Source organism: Lycorma delicatula, chromosome 7, assembly GCF_047948215.1.
Source record: "Lycorma delicatula isolate Av1 chromosome 7, ASM4794821v1, whole genome shotgun sequence".
NCBI lineage: Eukaryota > Metazoa > Arthropoda > Insecta > Hemiptera > Fulgoridae > Lycorma > Lycorma delicatula.
Window position 1 is genome coordinate 120616463 of NC_134461.1, and position 17219 is coordinate 120633681.

Genomic DNA, 17219 nt, shown 5'->3' on the forward strand with positions numbered 1-17219 from the left:
CAAAAAAACCGCTAAAAATAACGTTTTCTTCAATCATTAATATCTTTAAAATTAATAACTCATACTGTAATGCACCTACGTGGCCCATCCGGGGCTTAAAAGTTCCTTTAAGAGTTGGACTAACCTGTGCAAATAGTGCGCGTATTGCAAAGCAATTGCAAATATGCGAAAAATCAACCAAATATCTACTTTTTTCGGCTAGAAAATTTCATTCGATAGATGCTAATTTTCAACGAATTTAAAAAAAGAAAATTTTTGCTCTACGATCTCTAAGATATTCTTCCAATTTGGTGGCCTGGAAAGACCTTGAAAAGATAAATAATTCTATGATCGCCAGATTTATGAATGACAGTATTAAAAAAATATTTCCTGAATCTTCTGCAGATGAAAGAGTGTTTCTCTCAGATACTGCTCCCTACATGATCAAGGCAGCCAAAGCCCTCCAAGTATTCTATCCCAATTTGAATCGTAGATGTGCTTTGCTCACGGAGTACATCGACTCGGTGAAGAAGTATGATCCATGTTTGGGTATGTAAATAAACTGATTTCATCAACAAAGAAAGTTTTCATAAAGCACCTGCTCACAATAAGTCTTATAAAGAAAAGAAAAAATGCCAAATGTGCCTTTACCTCCCAAACCAGTTGAAACTTGATGGGGAATGTGGATTGAAGCTCTTTTACAATAAGCATTTCAAGGCCATCAAAGGTGTCGATAGTGCAGAGGCCGTGGCAGTTTGTCAGTCCAAGGAAGCATTTAATGATTCTAGTATTAAAAAAAACATAGCTGTGATTAATACTCATTTTTCCCATATACCTGCAAGTATTAAAAAACTTGAAACTCAAGGTTTGGCATTGACTGAATCTACTCAGTTAATTAATAAAATCCGTCAAAGAACTCTGCATTGCCAGAGGTATTCCCATGTAAACTTAAAGAAAAATTTGAAAACATTTTGATCAATAACCCAGGCTTTGAACCTTTGTGTCAAATTGATAATTTTTTTATTGGATGGATGAACTTTTGCCAGAAACAAAAAGTGCTAACATATCAACCAAATTTAATTACTGGCAAGTTATCTCAATGGATGTGGAACGATCATTTTCTACACATAAAAATATTTTGAGTGATCGAAGACATAATCTTACTACTGAACATTTGGAACAGTACTTGATTGTTTACATTTACAAAAGTAACAAAATGTTAAGTAATTGTTAATTATCAAATTTATCGATATGTTATTCAACTAATTGTATGTTGAATTTGAAATTAAAAAATTAAAAATTACTAACTTTTTATTATTTAAAGTTGCATATTTTGACACTTTTCATGCATATTTCAAGCATTTTTCATCCATATTTGCTTACATATTTCAAGATTTTTATGATGCATATAATCCGGTCTTAAGTTATAACAGTTCCCTGTTGTATTAATTTAAAAAAATTAAAATGTTTGTAAATATTATTTTTGAAACGGAAAGCAATTCTATATGTCCATATGAAAAAATGAGATTTTTTAATATGTTGTAGAAGGATGTCTTTCAAATTTATTTTTATGATTTTTAGGCATTTGTGTCTACGAGTAAATTGTTCTGTTTAAAATTGTATCACTAATCCGATTGAGTTTGTATGTTTTGTTTCTAATTAAAGTTGAACTTTTCAAATTTGTGTTTAATTTTAATATAATGTACATCAATTTTCTCAGTATTAAGTTCTCTACAAAGTTAAATAGAAATTTTTATTTATTTTTTTGGTAAATTAACAAAGTTATTTATTCCAAATGTAAAAAAGTGTATTTTCCAACAAATTTTTTTTGTGTTTTACTCAGTTTTTTAAAACCTAAGTGAGATAAAGTTTTTTTATTCAATTTCTTAGATCAAAAACCATAAGGAAGCACCAAATTTACCCCAAGAGTAAGGGATACAATTTGTTATTGGGGTACAAAATTTGTACCCCAAGAATTTTAGTACGGTTTAATTTCACAGGGAGCAGAAAGGAGGGCTAAATGTTTCATCAGCCGAAACTCGCTAACGAATGATTTTCTGACTTATATTTCCGTGAACTTTTTTTCTTGGTTTTGGCTGTAGAATCATCTCCCAAGAGATTAACTGGCAGTTTTTAATCACACTGTATAATCCAAATAGGTTATATAAAGGGATGTATTAATTTGTATAGTACCACCCACAGTCTTTCTTATGTTTGGTACATGTAAAGCATCTGAGATACTTAAGTACAAGCAGCAGTAATCAGTGTTTTTCTCTGAGATTAATGATACACACAATATAACCAGTACCTGTTGTGACCAGAATGAAGGTATCACTTGTGAGGCAGAATTATCATCTGGATTTTAGTGGGCTTGAATGTGTTGATATAAGAGTGATTTGGCTTTGTGGAGAAGTAACAGTGAAATGAAGAACCATTTCATTCATCATTGCCAATAAGCTTGACATGAGAGCTCATTATTAAGAATCATTGTGCCATTTTGGGAATAACTATTTTCTGTCAGCAAGTCTAGTTTTGATAGGTGGGTAGGTGAAATCTGTTTTTAAAAATTTTATAGTATAACTAAACTTTCTGTGTATCTTAAAATTGGAATAATTTTCTCACGTGAAACCTGCTTACACTTTTCACTTTTCCTGATTTTAGCTTTCAGCTTCAACTCTTTATTTTTCACATCCAACTATATTGTCTGTTTTTTATTCCTCTTTTTTATACTGTTTTATCTGTTTGTGTATTCATCTTTAGATTCCACAACGTTCTTCAACGATCCTTTTTTTTTCTTTGGAAACATCTCATTATCCTTTTTATTATTTACAAATTTTTTTAGTTCTGAAATACATTAGTTGATTTATTTTTTGTAGTATCATGAAATTAAATTAATTTTATATTTTCACTAAAGTAGAAAAAAGTTAAATAAAAAGCACCAAATCTGACAAAATTTTACAAATTAAGAACTCCAATTGAATCTGTTGCTTGGTTATGAATAAAAATAAAAATTTCATTGTTACTGTTTAGTAATTCATTTTGTTAAAATGTGAACTATTAAGATGATATATTAAATAAAATTACTTCAGTTTTTCATTAAAATAAAGTAGTTTTATGCAATTATACATATTTTTATCTGCAATGATCTGATGTCATTCATACCACAGAATACAAGTACTTCGTCGTAATGTTATTTTTTCAAGCATTTTTATTTCTATATTTATTTATCAAGTATTTTCTTCAAGTATTCTTTATCAAGCTACAAGTACCCATTCAGCTTATTTAATAAGTTGCTAAATATTCATTTTACTGATCTTTCTGATTGTTTATCCATAAAAAAGCCATGTCTTTGTCTTGCTAATTTATTACAAGTTGTGTGTTCCCTGCTGCCTTTTTCCTCCGTATTGTAATTTTGTAATTAATTAATATAGTGTTTCTTTATTACCAGTTTTACAGAGATTAGTATAAAATTTCTCTTTTGTGTGAAAATATAAATGATAAAAATAATAACGAAAATAAATGATAGTAGTTTGGAAACATGAAAACAGTAAAAAAATTGCTTATAAAACATTATCTATAATCTAAAAGCTATGATGGAATATGAACAATTACTATTGAACTGGTTTATGAACAATTACTAGCTTATTGTGGATCGTTTGCTATAATTCATAAATGTAACAGTACATTTTTAAATTAATAAGTTAAGGTCCACAACTATCCTTGTTTAAATGTTAAGTTCCATTTTTATGAAAATGGGCTATGATTTTTTCTTGTTTTCAATTTATTTGAAAAACCATCTAACATAAATATTTTTGTAAATAATAATAGTAATTTACTTTATTCTGTATTGAATTTTTTTTTTTTTAAATGTGTTTTTGGTTACAGTTTTAATGTACATGTTGTATGATTACCTCAGAACATATATTGCTGCTTAAGTATTTGTATAGTTTGTGTATTTGTATACTTCTGTAATTTTATGCTGCTAAATTTGGGTATACTTCCTAAAACATTACTAGAAAAAAGTAATTTAATGTTGTCAAAAATGTATTTGTGCTTTTATTCTATTAATATGTACCATATATTTATCTTTTCTTAATGTGTTGGTTGCAATCTATTCACTTAGTGACAGTGAGCTGTCTCTCATGGCCTAATGGATGAGGATGATATGTATGGGAAATGAGGTTTAATCTTGTGCAGACTCAGACCAAAATTTCTGAGATGTGGTTAATTTGAACCCCAACTACCAAAGTAAACCAGTATCCACTCTCCAGTATAAAAATCCATAAAGGGTACTGACTTTTACTAGGGTTTGAACCTAGAACCTTTGACTTTGAAAATCTGCTATTTAACTGATTTACAATGAGTCAACCATTCTACCAACCGGTGGGCTTGTATATATAAATATTTATTTATTTACTACTGTAGTAGATATAAACTGGTTATGACTGATATATTTTAGTACAGTTCCTTAAGAGGTTGTTTCTGACTCTTGAATAAGGTGTTATCTACATCCAATGCAATTGTTGGTCCTGTAATACATGAAACATACCTCGGAGTAGTATTTTGTAAACTTATGTTTATGAAGTAAGGATAAAATTCCAGTAGCCAAAGCCATGATTAATAACTATTTTTCATAGGGACTGAAGTTAAATATTATTAATAAATTTTCATATCTCTATCTACAAATATATATATTATGTATGTTTAACACATATTTATTTAACCAATTTCAGAAAGAGTTTTTAAAATTTACACTTAAAATGTAAAATTATATATATATATTTTTTTCATTTTCAGGTAAGAGAAAGGGGTAAAATGAGAGTACATCATTTAAATAATGTTAATAGAGCTTTACAAGTGCTTGAACAAAACAATGTAAGTTGCTTGTATTCTTTTATGCTTTTTAACTTAATAGTATAAAGGCAGAGTTTAACAAATTTCTTCTTTTTAATTAAGTTATAATTATTTTGTGCTTTTTACTTATTCCTTTTGTATATTTAAAATACTTAGGATGTATTAAAATTAGATATAATATTATAGGTTATACATCAACTTACTTGAATTTTTATTAATAAAACTGCTGAATTGAATGAGCTAATTTATTTTCCAGCTTTTAAAATTATTGTCTGGTAATAATTTTACTTAGTTCAATTTGAGAATTAAAAAAATAATGCTATCTAATTGCTATCTAAATAATGCTATCTAATTGTTTTGGTTTTTTGTTTCTTAATAATTGAATTAATACATTGTCTTGTGGATACAATTTTTGATAAATTTTTAATAGATTTTAAATGTATTTGTTTACACTGGTATTAAAGTTTAATATAAATATAGTATAATTTATTTTTAAACAATATTTCTAAAAAGAAAACAGGTTACATTTTTTTATTGGTGTATATGCATTTATGAAAAATTAAATTATATACATTTCAATTTCTACCTCAGATTGTTTTTCTAAGCAATTCCTAAAATAATATTGTTGTGGGATGTAATACTTGAAAGAAACTTCATTTTATTGATGTTGGGAAAGAAAAAAAAATATTTTAATAGTACAAAAAACAAGGCTGTTTAGATGAAATTTCACAATATAAGAAGTACTGGTGATTGTTAAAATTTTTTTGGTATTTAGATTATGTAAAATAAGGATGGGAAGAGAATAATAATAGAGTGGAAATGGCTAGAATATTTTACTTAAGTATTAGAACTATAATCAGGGACAAGGATGCACTAATGAATTTATAAATGGTCTTTTTGAGTTACTTTATCTCCACACTAATGTATGGTTCAAAGCCTTGGCTAACTACTCATACAAAAAAGTAAGTTCAGGCCACTGAGATGAAGTTTTTAAAAAGTAATCTAGGAAAAAGAGATCAAGTAAGAAGTAGTGCAGTCAGAGGAAATGAAGGATGTAGATCACTAGAGAATAAAATGGAAGGATACTTAAAATGATTTGGATGCAAATTGAAAAGTCCCAAAAATTAAGATTAACAAATTTTTCATACTATTCAAAATTTTATATTTAGTTCAGTCTGAAACTTAATAGATCAGGGGTAAGGGTTATTAGGAAACTAGTGTCAGAATTTAGATTAGATGTTAGAAAACATTACTTTGCTTAGAAGGGGTGACATTTTAAAGTTTTCATGAGATGTACATATGAACTATCAGTAATATTGATATTAGATGTGAATTAATTATGGAAATGTAATATTGAATAAATTGGAATGTATGTGAATCCAAATCATTGTAAAAATTTAGTGCTATTTGTAACTTTTTTCTGACCTATTTACCTTGCAATCTATTTTTTTTTTTGTTGAGATTGTTGTTTCATGTTGGTTTACTTTCCAAATGTTCTCTTAGTTGTTATGTTTACAGTGGTACATTATTTATTTTCAGTCTAGTTCAGTTCATACATTACACTGTACAAAGCTGTTTGAATATATTTGCTTCATTTTTTTCTTTACTGTGTAATTTTCTTTATTCTATCTAATCTTTTGTTTTCTTTTGTATATTTTTCAGAATGTTTTATTTTTTACATTCTTTATAGAATTTTATCAAAATTTTATTAAAGAAAAAGTATGAGTTACCCGAATAAGGGTAGGAAAGTTCAAGTTTGTTGAAGTTGCATTTTAAGAAAAGATTTTTAGTGTGTTTATGAGTAATTTTACACTCATAGATCAGTATGAATGTGATATAAGGAGAAGGGATTCAGGTAGACCAAAGTAAAATTAAGCTGCAGAGAGGCTTTTATATTATATCCTTTCAGATAGTAAAAATTTTGATTATTTTTTTGGGAGAAATGTTTATTTATGTCTTGATCATAATGTGGGACAGTAGGTTATGGTTTAGTTTAATTACATCCATTATAGTCTACTGGCTTTCAATTCCTCATAAAGCTTAAATTTAGTGTGTAATTACTATCTTAATGTGATTATTAATAATTATTTAATTGTAAATTAACAACAGTTTTTAATTATATTTATATGTTTTTCATTATTTTTACAGGTAAAATTAGTTAACATTAGTAGTAATGATATCGTAGATGGTAATACTAAGCTCATATTAGGATTAGTTTGGAGTATTATTTTACATTGGCAAGTAAGTATATCTTTTGTTTCATTATTCGATATTTCTATGAATTTACCTCTTTAATTTAATTACATTTTAAGATTGATTAATTACAATTTAATTAATTACATTTAAGATTGATTTTTATTATTGAGTACTTAATAAACAGGCATATGATGATTAATAATATGATTATATGTCTAATCTTCAGCTGTTATCATTCAGTAATTTGGTGTCAGAATGGGCATTTAGTCATAATAATCCTGCTAAATCCCTTCTGTCATAAAACAAAGCTCAAGCTATTTATTGTAAGTTTCTCCACAAAGTGCTATAATAAATTTAAAATAAATAATAATTAAAGAAAAATAATTATTTAATTATATCTAAACATTTTTTTTTACATATTCACCAATAAAATTTAAATATTCCATATCATTTCACCAGTCCCTCTTATTTGGTTACTATTGAAATTTATGACTAATTATACGGCTTCTCATTTTTACATTTTTCAGTCTCATCATCATGTCCAAATTGACTGCCACCTAAAAATTGATTTACTTTAGAAAAGAAATGAAAATCATTGTGGCCAGACTAGAATTGTATGTTTGGTGATTGAAAAATTACTGATAAGTTTTAAAACAAGTGTTCAAATTGTTGTAGCTGATTCCTTTTGATGATATCACATAATAAAACAATGCTCTTTAATAACATTAGGCTATATTTTCTATTCTGACAGTCAGTTAAGTGTTTCATGGTACCCTTTATTGTTCCATTTGGCATGAATTAATGAGTAAGAGACATTTCTGGTCCCAGAAAATGCTCGTTATCATTTTTGGTAGGCTCAGAGTTTGCTTGACTTGTTTCAAGAAGTTACTGAATGATGCTCATCGTTGATTGGAATTTAGATCTTCTGACAGATTTGTATTTAATCACCAGTAATACAATATGATGAAGAAATTTATCACTCTCTTCCTTATATCAGTAAAGAAATATCACAATCATTCCATGTGTTTTTTTTTGTGGGTAGATAGTAATGGTTGGAGGAACCCATCAGATACAACATTTTTTTATACTCAAGATATTTACCAACAACTTCATATAAGAGAATCCTTGAAATTTGAGGAAATAAGTTGTATAATGCATCAATAGTAAATAATATACAGATTTCATTGTCAATTTTTTAAATGTTTTATTTCAAATGTCAATTACAAATGAGGTCATTTTTATCATGAAAATTTGATCTTTCATAGAATCGGATTCACCATTTTTCTTTCACCCTTGATTATAGCTTCATCATTGTTCACTGGTCTTATTTGCATATAAATTTCTGCAAGGTAAATTTTACATGCATTAAAAATCAGATTAAATGTGGGATTTTCTATTTGTTTACGTGGTTTATATTCTCAGAATTCAATAAAACATATAAAGGGTAATAAAACAGTCATGAAGGTCAAGTTAAGACTGAGTTAATTCAACAAAGAATTTAATTGACTTTATTGCTAGAGAAAACTTTATTTTTCTAGCATCAGCTCAAGAGCTAATCAATCGTTTTAAAAATGGGTTATGGTTTTTTTTTTGCATTTCTTGATGTTTCATGACCCAGGAAGCCCAAAAAACAAACAGAAAACATGGGGGGTATGTTCGTACATAAGTATCTGTGTTGGCATGTTTGAAGCTTAATAATTTTTGACTCGAAATGAAATTTTGTACAGACTCTTGTTTTTGGACAATTTGTTACTAAAGTTTTGGAGTCAGTGTCTCCAGTGGGTGGGTAGGTAGTTTTTTGGGCTCAATTTTCTCAAACTTTTGCTAACATAACCCCATATATTAAACTGATATACGTACTGGGCTTAATCTTATCATTACCATTAGCATGCTTATCTTACCATTTAAAAAAAAAATCTCCCACCAAATATTCCCTCTTCCCTAAAAACTGAAAAAACTATCTTTTTTTTATTGCATATTTTTTAAACCACAATTTTTTTTATGCCTTCCTGGGCAAAATAGTACAGCAGGTGACTCAGAAAAATACTTAGGAAGCATTATTGGACATGGGGGATTTAAAAATATCAATCTTTTGATTTAAAATTTTTTTTACTTAAACATATAATGATAATTTTACAATAAAACTTATCATAAATTACCATAACCCCAAAAAAATAAATAATTGGTAATCTTTTTTATGTATCACTATTTTTCAACTATATAAGAGTAAATAATCAATACCAGGTAAGTATTACAGCTTTGTTGTCAGCTTTTCTTATTTGGTAAAATTTTATTTTCTGAAGATAAATATTTGTTTCAAAATAACTAATAAAACACTAAAGCATGAAACTACTTGCATTGTACAAAGTACTTTTGTGGTAAAGTAAGCTTTACTCTAAAGTCAAATTTTAGTTGATTAATTAAGGGTTTTGCTTATGTTGATAAAAAAAGAAAATAAAAACCATAAAGTGCATTAAATTAAATAAGTTATATTAAAACGGACTCTAAAATTAGGAAATGTTAAAATTTGCCAATTGATTCTACAAACTGCTGTTAGCATCATATAATACATTCTGAAATATGTGTCTAAAATTGAATGTATAATATAGCAATCCTGAAAATTAAAATAATTATTATTGTGTAGTATTATAATTATAATAATTATTATTGTGTAGTTTAGGATAAAGCAATAACACGGGTGAACTAATGAAATGTAATAAGTACTGATTATTGATGCACTCATTATTTATTAAATAGTTAGAAAGAAGCTTAAGTTTATGCGATTATTTGGCAAGTAAAAGCTAACAGTACTGTTTCTTCATTGATAAAATTAGTACATATATATATATATTTTTTTTTTTCAATTCAAGAATTTTTGAACTAATTTTTTTCCTTAATATTGTGTGTTTTTGTCAGTTTCTTATTAACTAAAGCTATAAGCAATATTTTTTTTGGATTGTATTAAGTAGTGTTATGCAAACATGTGCACACACACCACACAGATTACAGTGTCATTCATGACATAAAAATTTATTAATATTTGTCGTGTTGTAAGATTAGAATTTTAAATAGTTCATTTAATATCATTCTGTCACAGAAATTTACATTTCCTTGAATTTACCAAATTATTTAATACAATAATAATATATCTTTTTAAACATTAATGATTTTGTAAGTTTGCCTATTTATAGAAATATAAATTCCTATTTATATAAATATGTTATAGAAAAATGTTCCTGCAATTTAAATATAAGACAAAATGTTTTTGTGATCGTTTGAAGTATTTTACTATTTCTCTTTTAAAATGTTCATCAAGATTTTCTCCCTATTTACATTTAATCTTAATTATTTTATTGAAAAAATTGGATGTTGATTTAAAATTATATTAAAAATGTATTTATTTTTGCATTTATTTTGTGGATGAAAAAAACAACAAAATATCTGTTAAAATTTATAAGTGAATAAATCAAACTATTATTATAGTAATGTAAATGTAGTAGGGTACTTTTAATGGTAATTTGATTATCTGAAGAGGGCAGATTACTCAGATTTTACTGTTTTTGTTTTATGTTCTATGTTCTATATAACAAAATGATACAACTTGTTTTTAAAATATTCACATTTAGAATGAAACTCTGTATTATATTCATAGCTAGTTTCATATTGATTAGTTTGTGTTGTGTTAAATTTAGAATCATTTTTTGCCAATCTTTCATACTGATGTTTATTCAGAGAGGATAAATTTGCTTATTTGTCTATTTCTTTATTGTTATTTGTTGTTATTAGTAATTGTTTACATGATAATAAAGCTTTTCTTTGTTAAAACACACATGTTTGCATCCATAAATACACATACTCAGTTTTAATTTTACTATTTAAAATTTATTATTTTGATTATATCTAGAAAAAAAAATTCAGTAAAGATTGTAACTTGTTTTCTGTTTTGTTGTTTGATTTTCCATTCTCTTTTACTATCTTTTATTTACATTTTTGAAAAGTGATACTATCTTTGGAGTGTTTATTTGTATATTGTAATTAACGAAATTAATATTAAAAAAAAACAAAAAAAAAGCCAAATTAATTCATCTCTTCACTGCTTAGTACAGGTTACAAGTACATACAAGAATATAAAATAAAATCCCAACCAATGCTTAGTTCATTTAAAATTCAAATTATCAATATCCACTATTGAATTAAGTTTTAAGTTAGTTGCTGGTCAGAAGAATTGTGCACTCTAAGTCCAACTAAAAAATTATTATATTTTTAATTGGTTTTTATTGACAGCACTACGTTGAGTTGTTTGTTTTTATGGTGATTAGAGGAATTATATAAAATACCTGAACCACAGAAAATGTTTTATTATTTGTTGTTTTCTCTGTCTCAGTCTTATGACTATGAAACATGAAAAGGGTCAGAGTTATAAGAGACATTAGAGTTTTTTCTCTGAGAATAATGATGTTCGCTCTAGATCCAATCTTTTTGGTAAATAGAGTAGTAATTTCAATTGTAGAACTGAATATTATTTGTAATTTGGAAAATTTGGCTTGATGATATTGTATGCGGTTCAGGAAAGAAATTCACTGAAAGAAGTAACAGGAAGGCACTTTACTATTCTCCTCAATTTCCTAATAAACTGTATTATTCTACCTTAGAAAACTTGCTTTTTTTTGGCTGTTTATAGCACTTTAGGAATGACTTCTGTCATTTCAGTTTGTCTACAGCTGTTTGATTATGATGTCCATAGTCCTTTACTTTTAGTATTCAGTTATTCACAGTATTTTTTGACTTTGATTTAATAAGGCGGAGCCCTAAGTTACATATACTGATTTATCTCCTGTATAATACAATACTTGTGATATTTCAGATTCATTTTAAAGCTTTATTTTACATTAGTTTAAAATTTTAATGAGATGATTTATACTTTTATAGAATTGCTATTCATCAGCAGTTGTTTTTTTAATTTTATTTTTGTAATTCAGTAATTAAAGATAATAAACTCCATTACAACTTCTTCAAGGCTAGATGCTGTAGTAAGTTGTTGAATTTATCTGTACTGTAGATGTTTAATAGTCTGAGAATATTATATATCCACACACACATACATAGACCTTCCTACTTACATTTTTTGTAATATAATTATGTCATAATTAGTTTTATTATTTTGGTCTTAGTTTTGTTGTCATTATTTTAATGATTATTTTTTTTTTTGTTACTTACATTTCCTGTTGTAATTTTTTTATAAGTTTTTTCCTGTTTCATTGATATGAAATATGATATTTCTCATTTGTTTGGAAATTGATTGTTTTACACATTTTTCTAAAAAAAATCCAATTTATACCTAGTATTTCATAACATCTACAGTTAAACATGTTATCAACTACTACTATAGACCACACAGGTATTAAATTTGATGAATCTTAAAAGAAATTAATATCACATTCTTTTCATTTTATTATTGAAAATGTTATATTTGATGTTTTATATGTAATATATAAATGCAAAAGCTTGTGACAGTTCTGTTGGTTTGCAACAGCATCACACAAAAACCTACCGACCAATTTCTTTGAAATTGTCAGGATACATTTGTGTTATTCCAGGGAAGGTTTTATGTTATAGATCTCTTAGAGGTGAAGTTGTGAATTTTTCCTTTTGGACGACCTAATACTGTTTTTGATTTCATTTTTTGACGAAAAAATAATAGATTACGTTTTTGTAACATACCTGATTTTCAGCTATTTACCTTAATCCCTTCCTGAGATAAAGGGCATTCTAAGGTAATGGATGGAAATGGGTAGTAAAAGGGATATGTTTTTTCTACAACAGGAGCATATCAGAGCTTCTATGTTAAGATCAAGGGAAATGTTGGAGGAAGAGCTTTTCAGGCTTTAATTGTTGTTTATCAGTATTATTCTCAAACCATGATGATAACAAACACAGTGGGGTTTCAGGGGGTGGAACCCTGACCAGCTAATTAAAAACAAACATACTTAATTTTAATTTTGAAATGTTGATGTGTGTGAAGTACTCTGAGTATTTAATGTCAGGAAATAATATTTCAATATTAATAATTGATAATGGAATGTTTGCTGAAATAAGATAAAATATTTTTTACCTAATAGATATATAGGCTTGATGATAAATTTTCAAGGGCAGTGGATTGATGTTTCTTACTACCTTAATATCACTTACTCTAATGTTTTAGAGACCATTTACTGAACACATTTTAGAAAGAGTTTTTAGGCTGCAAACAAAATCGATTAGATATGTAAGCATAATCAAATATGAAACCTGTAGGCAATCAAAGATTTACAGTTAATATCAGTTCTTTGTTATCTATTTATAAAGCAATGATCAGTTTGGGCAGGTAATTTTTAGAAACTAAAAATGATATTTTGCATATAAATGATAGAACTGCAAATATTAACTTGAGCTGAAGTGTTAGCAAGGACAAGGTATATGACTACTTTCTGTTTGAATGATGTTAATGTGAAATTGTGATTAAAATTGTACTGAATTACTTGCTTCCTAGTAGTGCTAGAAAAGGCATCTTCCCTATTACTGCTGTAGCTCAAAATTGCCAAATCTCCAGCTTCATATAATAGATTTATATTGATCTATTGAACAACATTATTTTATCATAAACCATCTTCAGTAAAGTTGAAGAACATAGAGAAATTATTGTATTTTGTTGTATTTATTTAAGAGAAAAACTTTTGAATTAGATTTTATTAATTGAAGAATTCTTTTCCTTCTCAAAAAGTTGTAAGGTAGTTATAGGTTTTTAATCAGATTTAAATTACCTTTTGATTCAGATTAACTATACTCCTATCATCAGGGTGGGGGAAAAAGATAACTTCTTTTTGTTTAAATAAAACATTGCTCCTACGTGTGTGTCAGTCTGAAGATTAACCTCAATTCCAAAGATACTGTTTTCAGACTATGTCTTATCATCAGTCTTCATAAATGTACACTCACATGAACAAATTAAAAAAGTGAGTTATGTTAATTACTCTGTCAATTATTTAAAACTTTTATTTCTTACCGTTACCAGTTCTAAAATAATTTAATTATTTTACAATTACATATATATCCCTCTTTGTTACTTTCAGTTTAATAATTTCATTGTGGTTAAAATTAGGCTGATAGTCTAATATTTATTTTGTTCTTGTATTTATAAATATAACTTTTTTAGCCGTTCTTATCTCACGCTATTGTTTGTTTCTCTTGTCCTACTTTTTAAAATATTTTTTATTGAATTGTGGTTGTTCATTATAAGCTACTCTACCGTCATATATTTTTAAAACGTTTTTTTAATAATTCTGTAGTATTCTGAAAATTGTTGAATGATATTACCTACATATTTTTTTCAAATTTGTTACATTTTATTTCTTAAACACCAATTTAATGTAATTTTTGTACATTTTTTAAAATATCATTGTATTTTTATTATTCAATACATTTATTATGTTATTGTAGGTTTGTATGCTACAGCATACTTATTTTTGCTTTATAAATACACCAGATTATTTATATATTTACTTGTATATTTAATGATAATATTTTTTTTATGATTTAATTTTTTTTGAAATGGCATATCTCTGGACTACGTGAACCAATTGAATTTTTTCTTTGAGAAATCTTCTGTCATAATTTTTCTTAATCTTTCTCTGTGTTTTGTGATTCTATTGTTGTGTTTCCAACTCAGTCTTGAGCAAATTTAAATCTTTTAAATTCATTACTTGAAAATTCTATTTTTTTGTCTAAAAAATTAATAATCTTATCTGGTTCTATTTGTCATGTGAATTTCAATTTAATATTCTTTAAAACTTTTATGTATATATATATTTTTTTCTTCTGTATGGTTCTGAGATGTGATGGAGATTAAGAAAAAGGAAAAAAGATGTTGGAAGTCTGAAATGTGGGTATATAGGAAATTGGAGAAGATTAAGTAGTAACAAGAAGTAACTGGAAAGCCAGCTGAATAGGACTTAACACGAGAGAAGGATTGATTAAAATTGGGCTAGAAAGTACAAAAAAGAAATGCTGGAAAAGAGAAAAAATTACAGATCTAAAAGAAAATGGGGGCAATTAAGAACTCAGAAATTATCTATCTATATATATATATATATATATATATATATAAACACACACACACACACACACACACACACACACACATTTGTTCCTTAAACCTCAAAATTAGTTTTTCAGCAGTTTAAACTATGTTTTGTCATGCTGATGAACAAATAAAAGCATAAACCATTATTTACCATATTCCTTAGATATTAAAAACAAGCTATTTGTTTATTAGCCATTATTTGATAACTGTGTATTATTATGCTTAGCAATTTTGTCATTTACATCTGCTTTAACAGTCACGGTTTTCATCGTAGTATTTATTTGTTAGCCAGATGTATGTATTTTTTAATAAATATTTAGTTTTAGATTTAAAAAAAAATTATTAATATTTGTTTTAAACAAACTATTAAAACTGCATTACTACTTGTTATATTGTGACACCTGTTTACTTTAATAAATTGCAAAAAATTCTTATCTTTTAGTTCATTACTCCTCTGATATTGTCAGACAGTATTCTCCCCGAGTTGATCATCATTTTGTTTTAACTTTTTTTTGTTGCCAATCATTTAATCACTCTTTGGTTTGATATAATTCTGATCTTAATTTGTGTATACGTTTTCTTGTTTTCAAATTTTCTCTCTTTATATTCATCATCCTCTCTTAATAATCCTAATAATAAAAGATTAATCTCCTAATAAAAGAAAAGAAACATTAAGACTAAGAAAAGTCATTACGACCAAGGTCGTAATGTTTTCTTCATCTTTATATTTATCATCTTCTCTTAATGTTTTTATTCTTTCTTTGATTTTAACATTTTCTTCCTCTTCATATTCATCTTTTTGTCGTTTTTTAAGATATATTTCTTCATGATATCCTTTTTTTCTTTGTATGATTCTTTCTTTTCTTTTTCATTTTTGATTATTCACCAAATAATCCAATAATAAAAAATTAATATTTTACACCATAAGGTCGAAATTAACATTTGTAACCAGTATACAAGAGTTCAATAAATGGAATAGTTTAATTATTATTAACTTTTATTTATACAACTCACAAAGATACAAATAATACTGATCTAGTAATATGAGTAATAAAGGGACTTTTATTTTACTCTATCTTAATATTTCATGTAAGATTGTTAGATTAATAATTGTATAAATATTTGATGTTAATAAAAACTAATATTTCAGCAATTGTGTAACTGTCCACTTTATTAAAGAATAGGAGGATCGTATCTCAGTTTCAAATGAAATAAGTTTAAATAGTTCTTAATAGAGGCGTACAAGGAAGTTATGTGGTGTCCACATAAGACTTTTTTTTCGTAATTAAATGTGTAATAATTTATTTGAATAAAAGTAATTTACTTTGAATAAAAGAAATATCCTAGATTTATTACTTTTTTCTTACTGGTGTATTTGTTCAAAATAATCATTATATTGTTTATATTTTGCATGTAGATGTTGTAATTATTGTTTTGTTTTGTTATAGGTACATTATCATTTGAAAGCATTAATGTCAGAATTACAGCAAACAAATCTGGAAAAAACTTTACTAGCTTGGTGTCGTCAAAATACTTCTGTTAGTATTCTTTTTAAAATTTATTTTTTCTTTGTCATAATTTCTCTCTTAAAAAGTAAACTTGTTTTTGGTTTGTTACAGAATTTAAAGTAGTTTAGACTTTCAGTTAATATGGAATGATTTAGCTGAAATGGTATTAACTTGTTTTTTTAGTTTACGTCATCCAATTAAAAGCCAGTGTTTTGGTATGGTACAGCCTGCTCAGAGAATACGTTATATCTTTTATTAAAAAAAAAAAATTCATTTACTTCTCCATAAATGTTGGACTGGTTGTATTTGGAACAAGATTAAGCTGGATAAAGAGTAAACTAAGGTGGTGTTCGTACAGCTAGATAGCATATGTAGCTTTATCTAGATTGTAAAAGTACTTTTTCCTTTCTATATTATTCCTTTAAACTGTCATTATTGCATTTTTACTGTATAAAGTAGAATGTAAAAATTTAAATTAGGTTTAAAATTTAAATTTTAAGCTGACCTAAATTTCAATTTAGGTCAGCTTAATTTTTTAAGTTTTTTTTAGTAGCTGTTAAAAT

The 17219-nt window shown here is 26.5% G+C and overlaps 1 protein-coding gene across 3 annotated transcripts in view; it reads left to right on the forward strand.

Moving 5' to 3' along the window:
• Window positions 1-17219, forward strand: part of Dys (Dystrophin) — a 1915508-nt gene that overhangs the window by 198707 nt on the left and 1699582 nt on the right. For all 3 annotated transcript variants that reach the window (XM_075370745.1, XM_075370746.1, XM_075370747.1), the window contains exons 4-6: window positions 4777-4854; window positions 6982-7074; window positions 16597-16686. In XM_075370745.1, the coding sequence (XP_075226860.1) occupies window positions 4777-4854; window positions 6982-7074; window positions 16597-16686 (261 nt within the window). The remainder of the gene's footprint in view (window positions 1-4776; window positions 4855-6981; window positions 7075-16596; window positions 16687-17219) is intronic.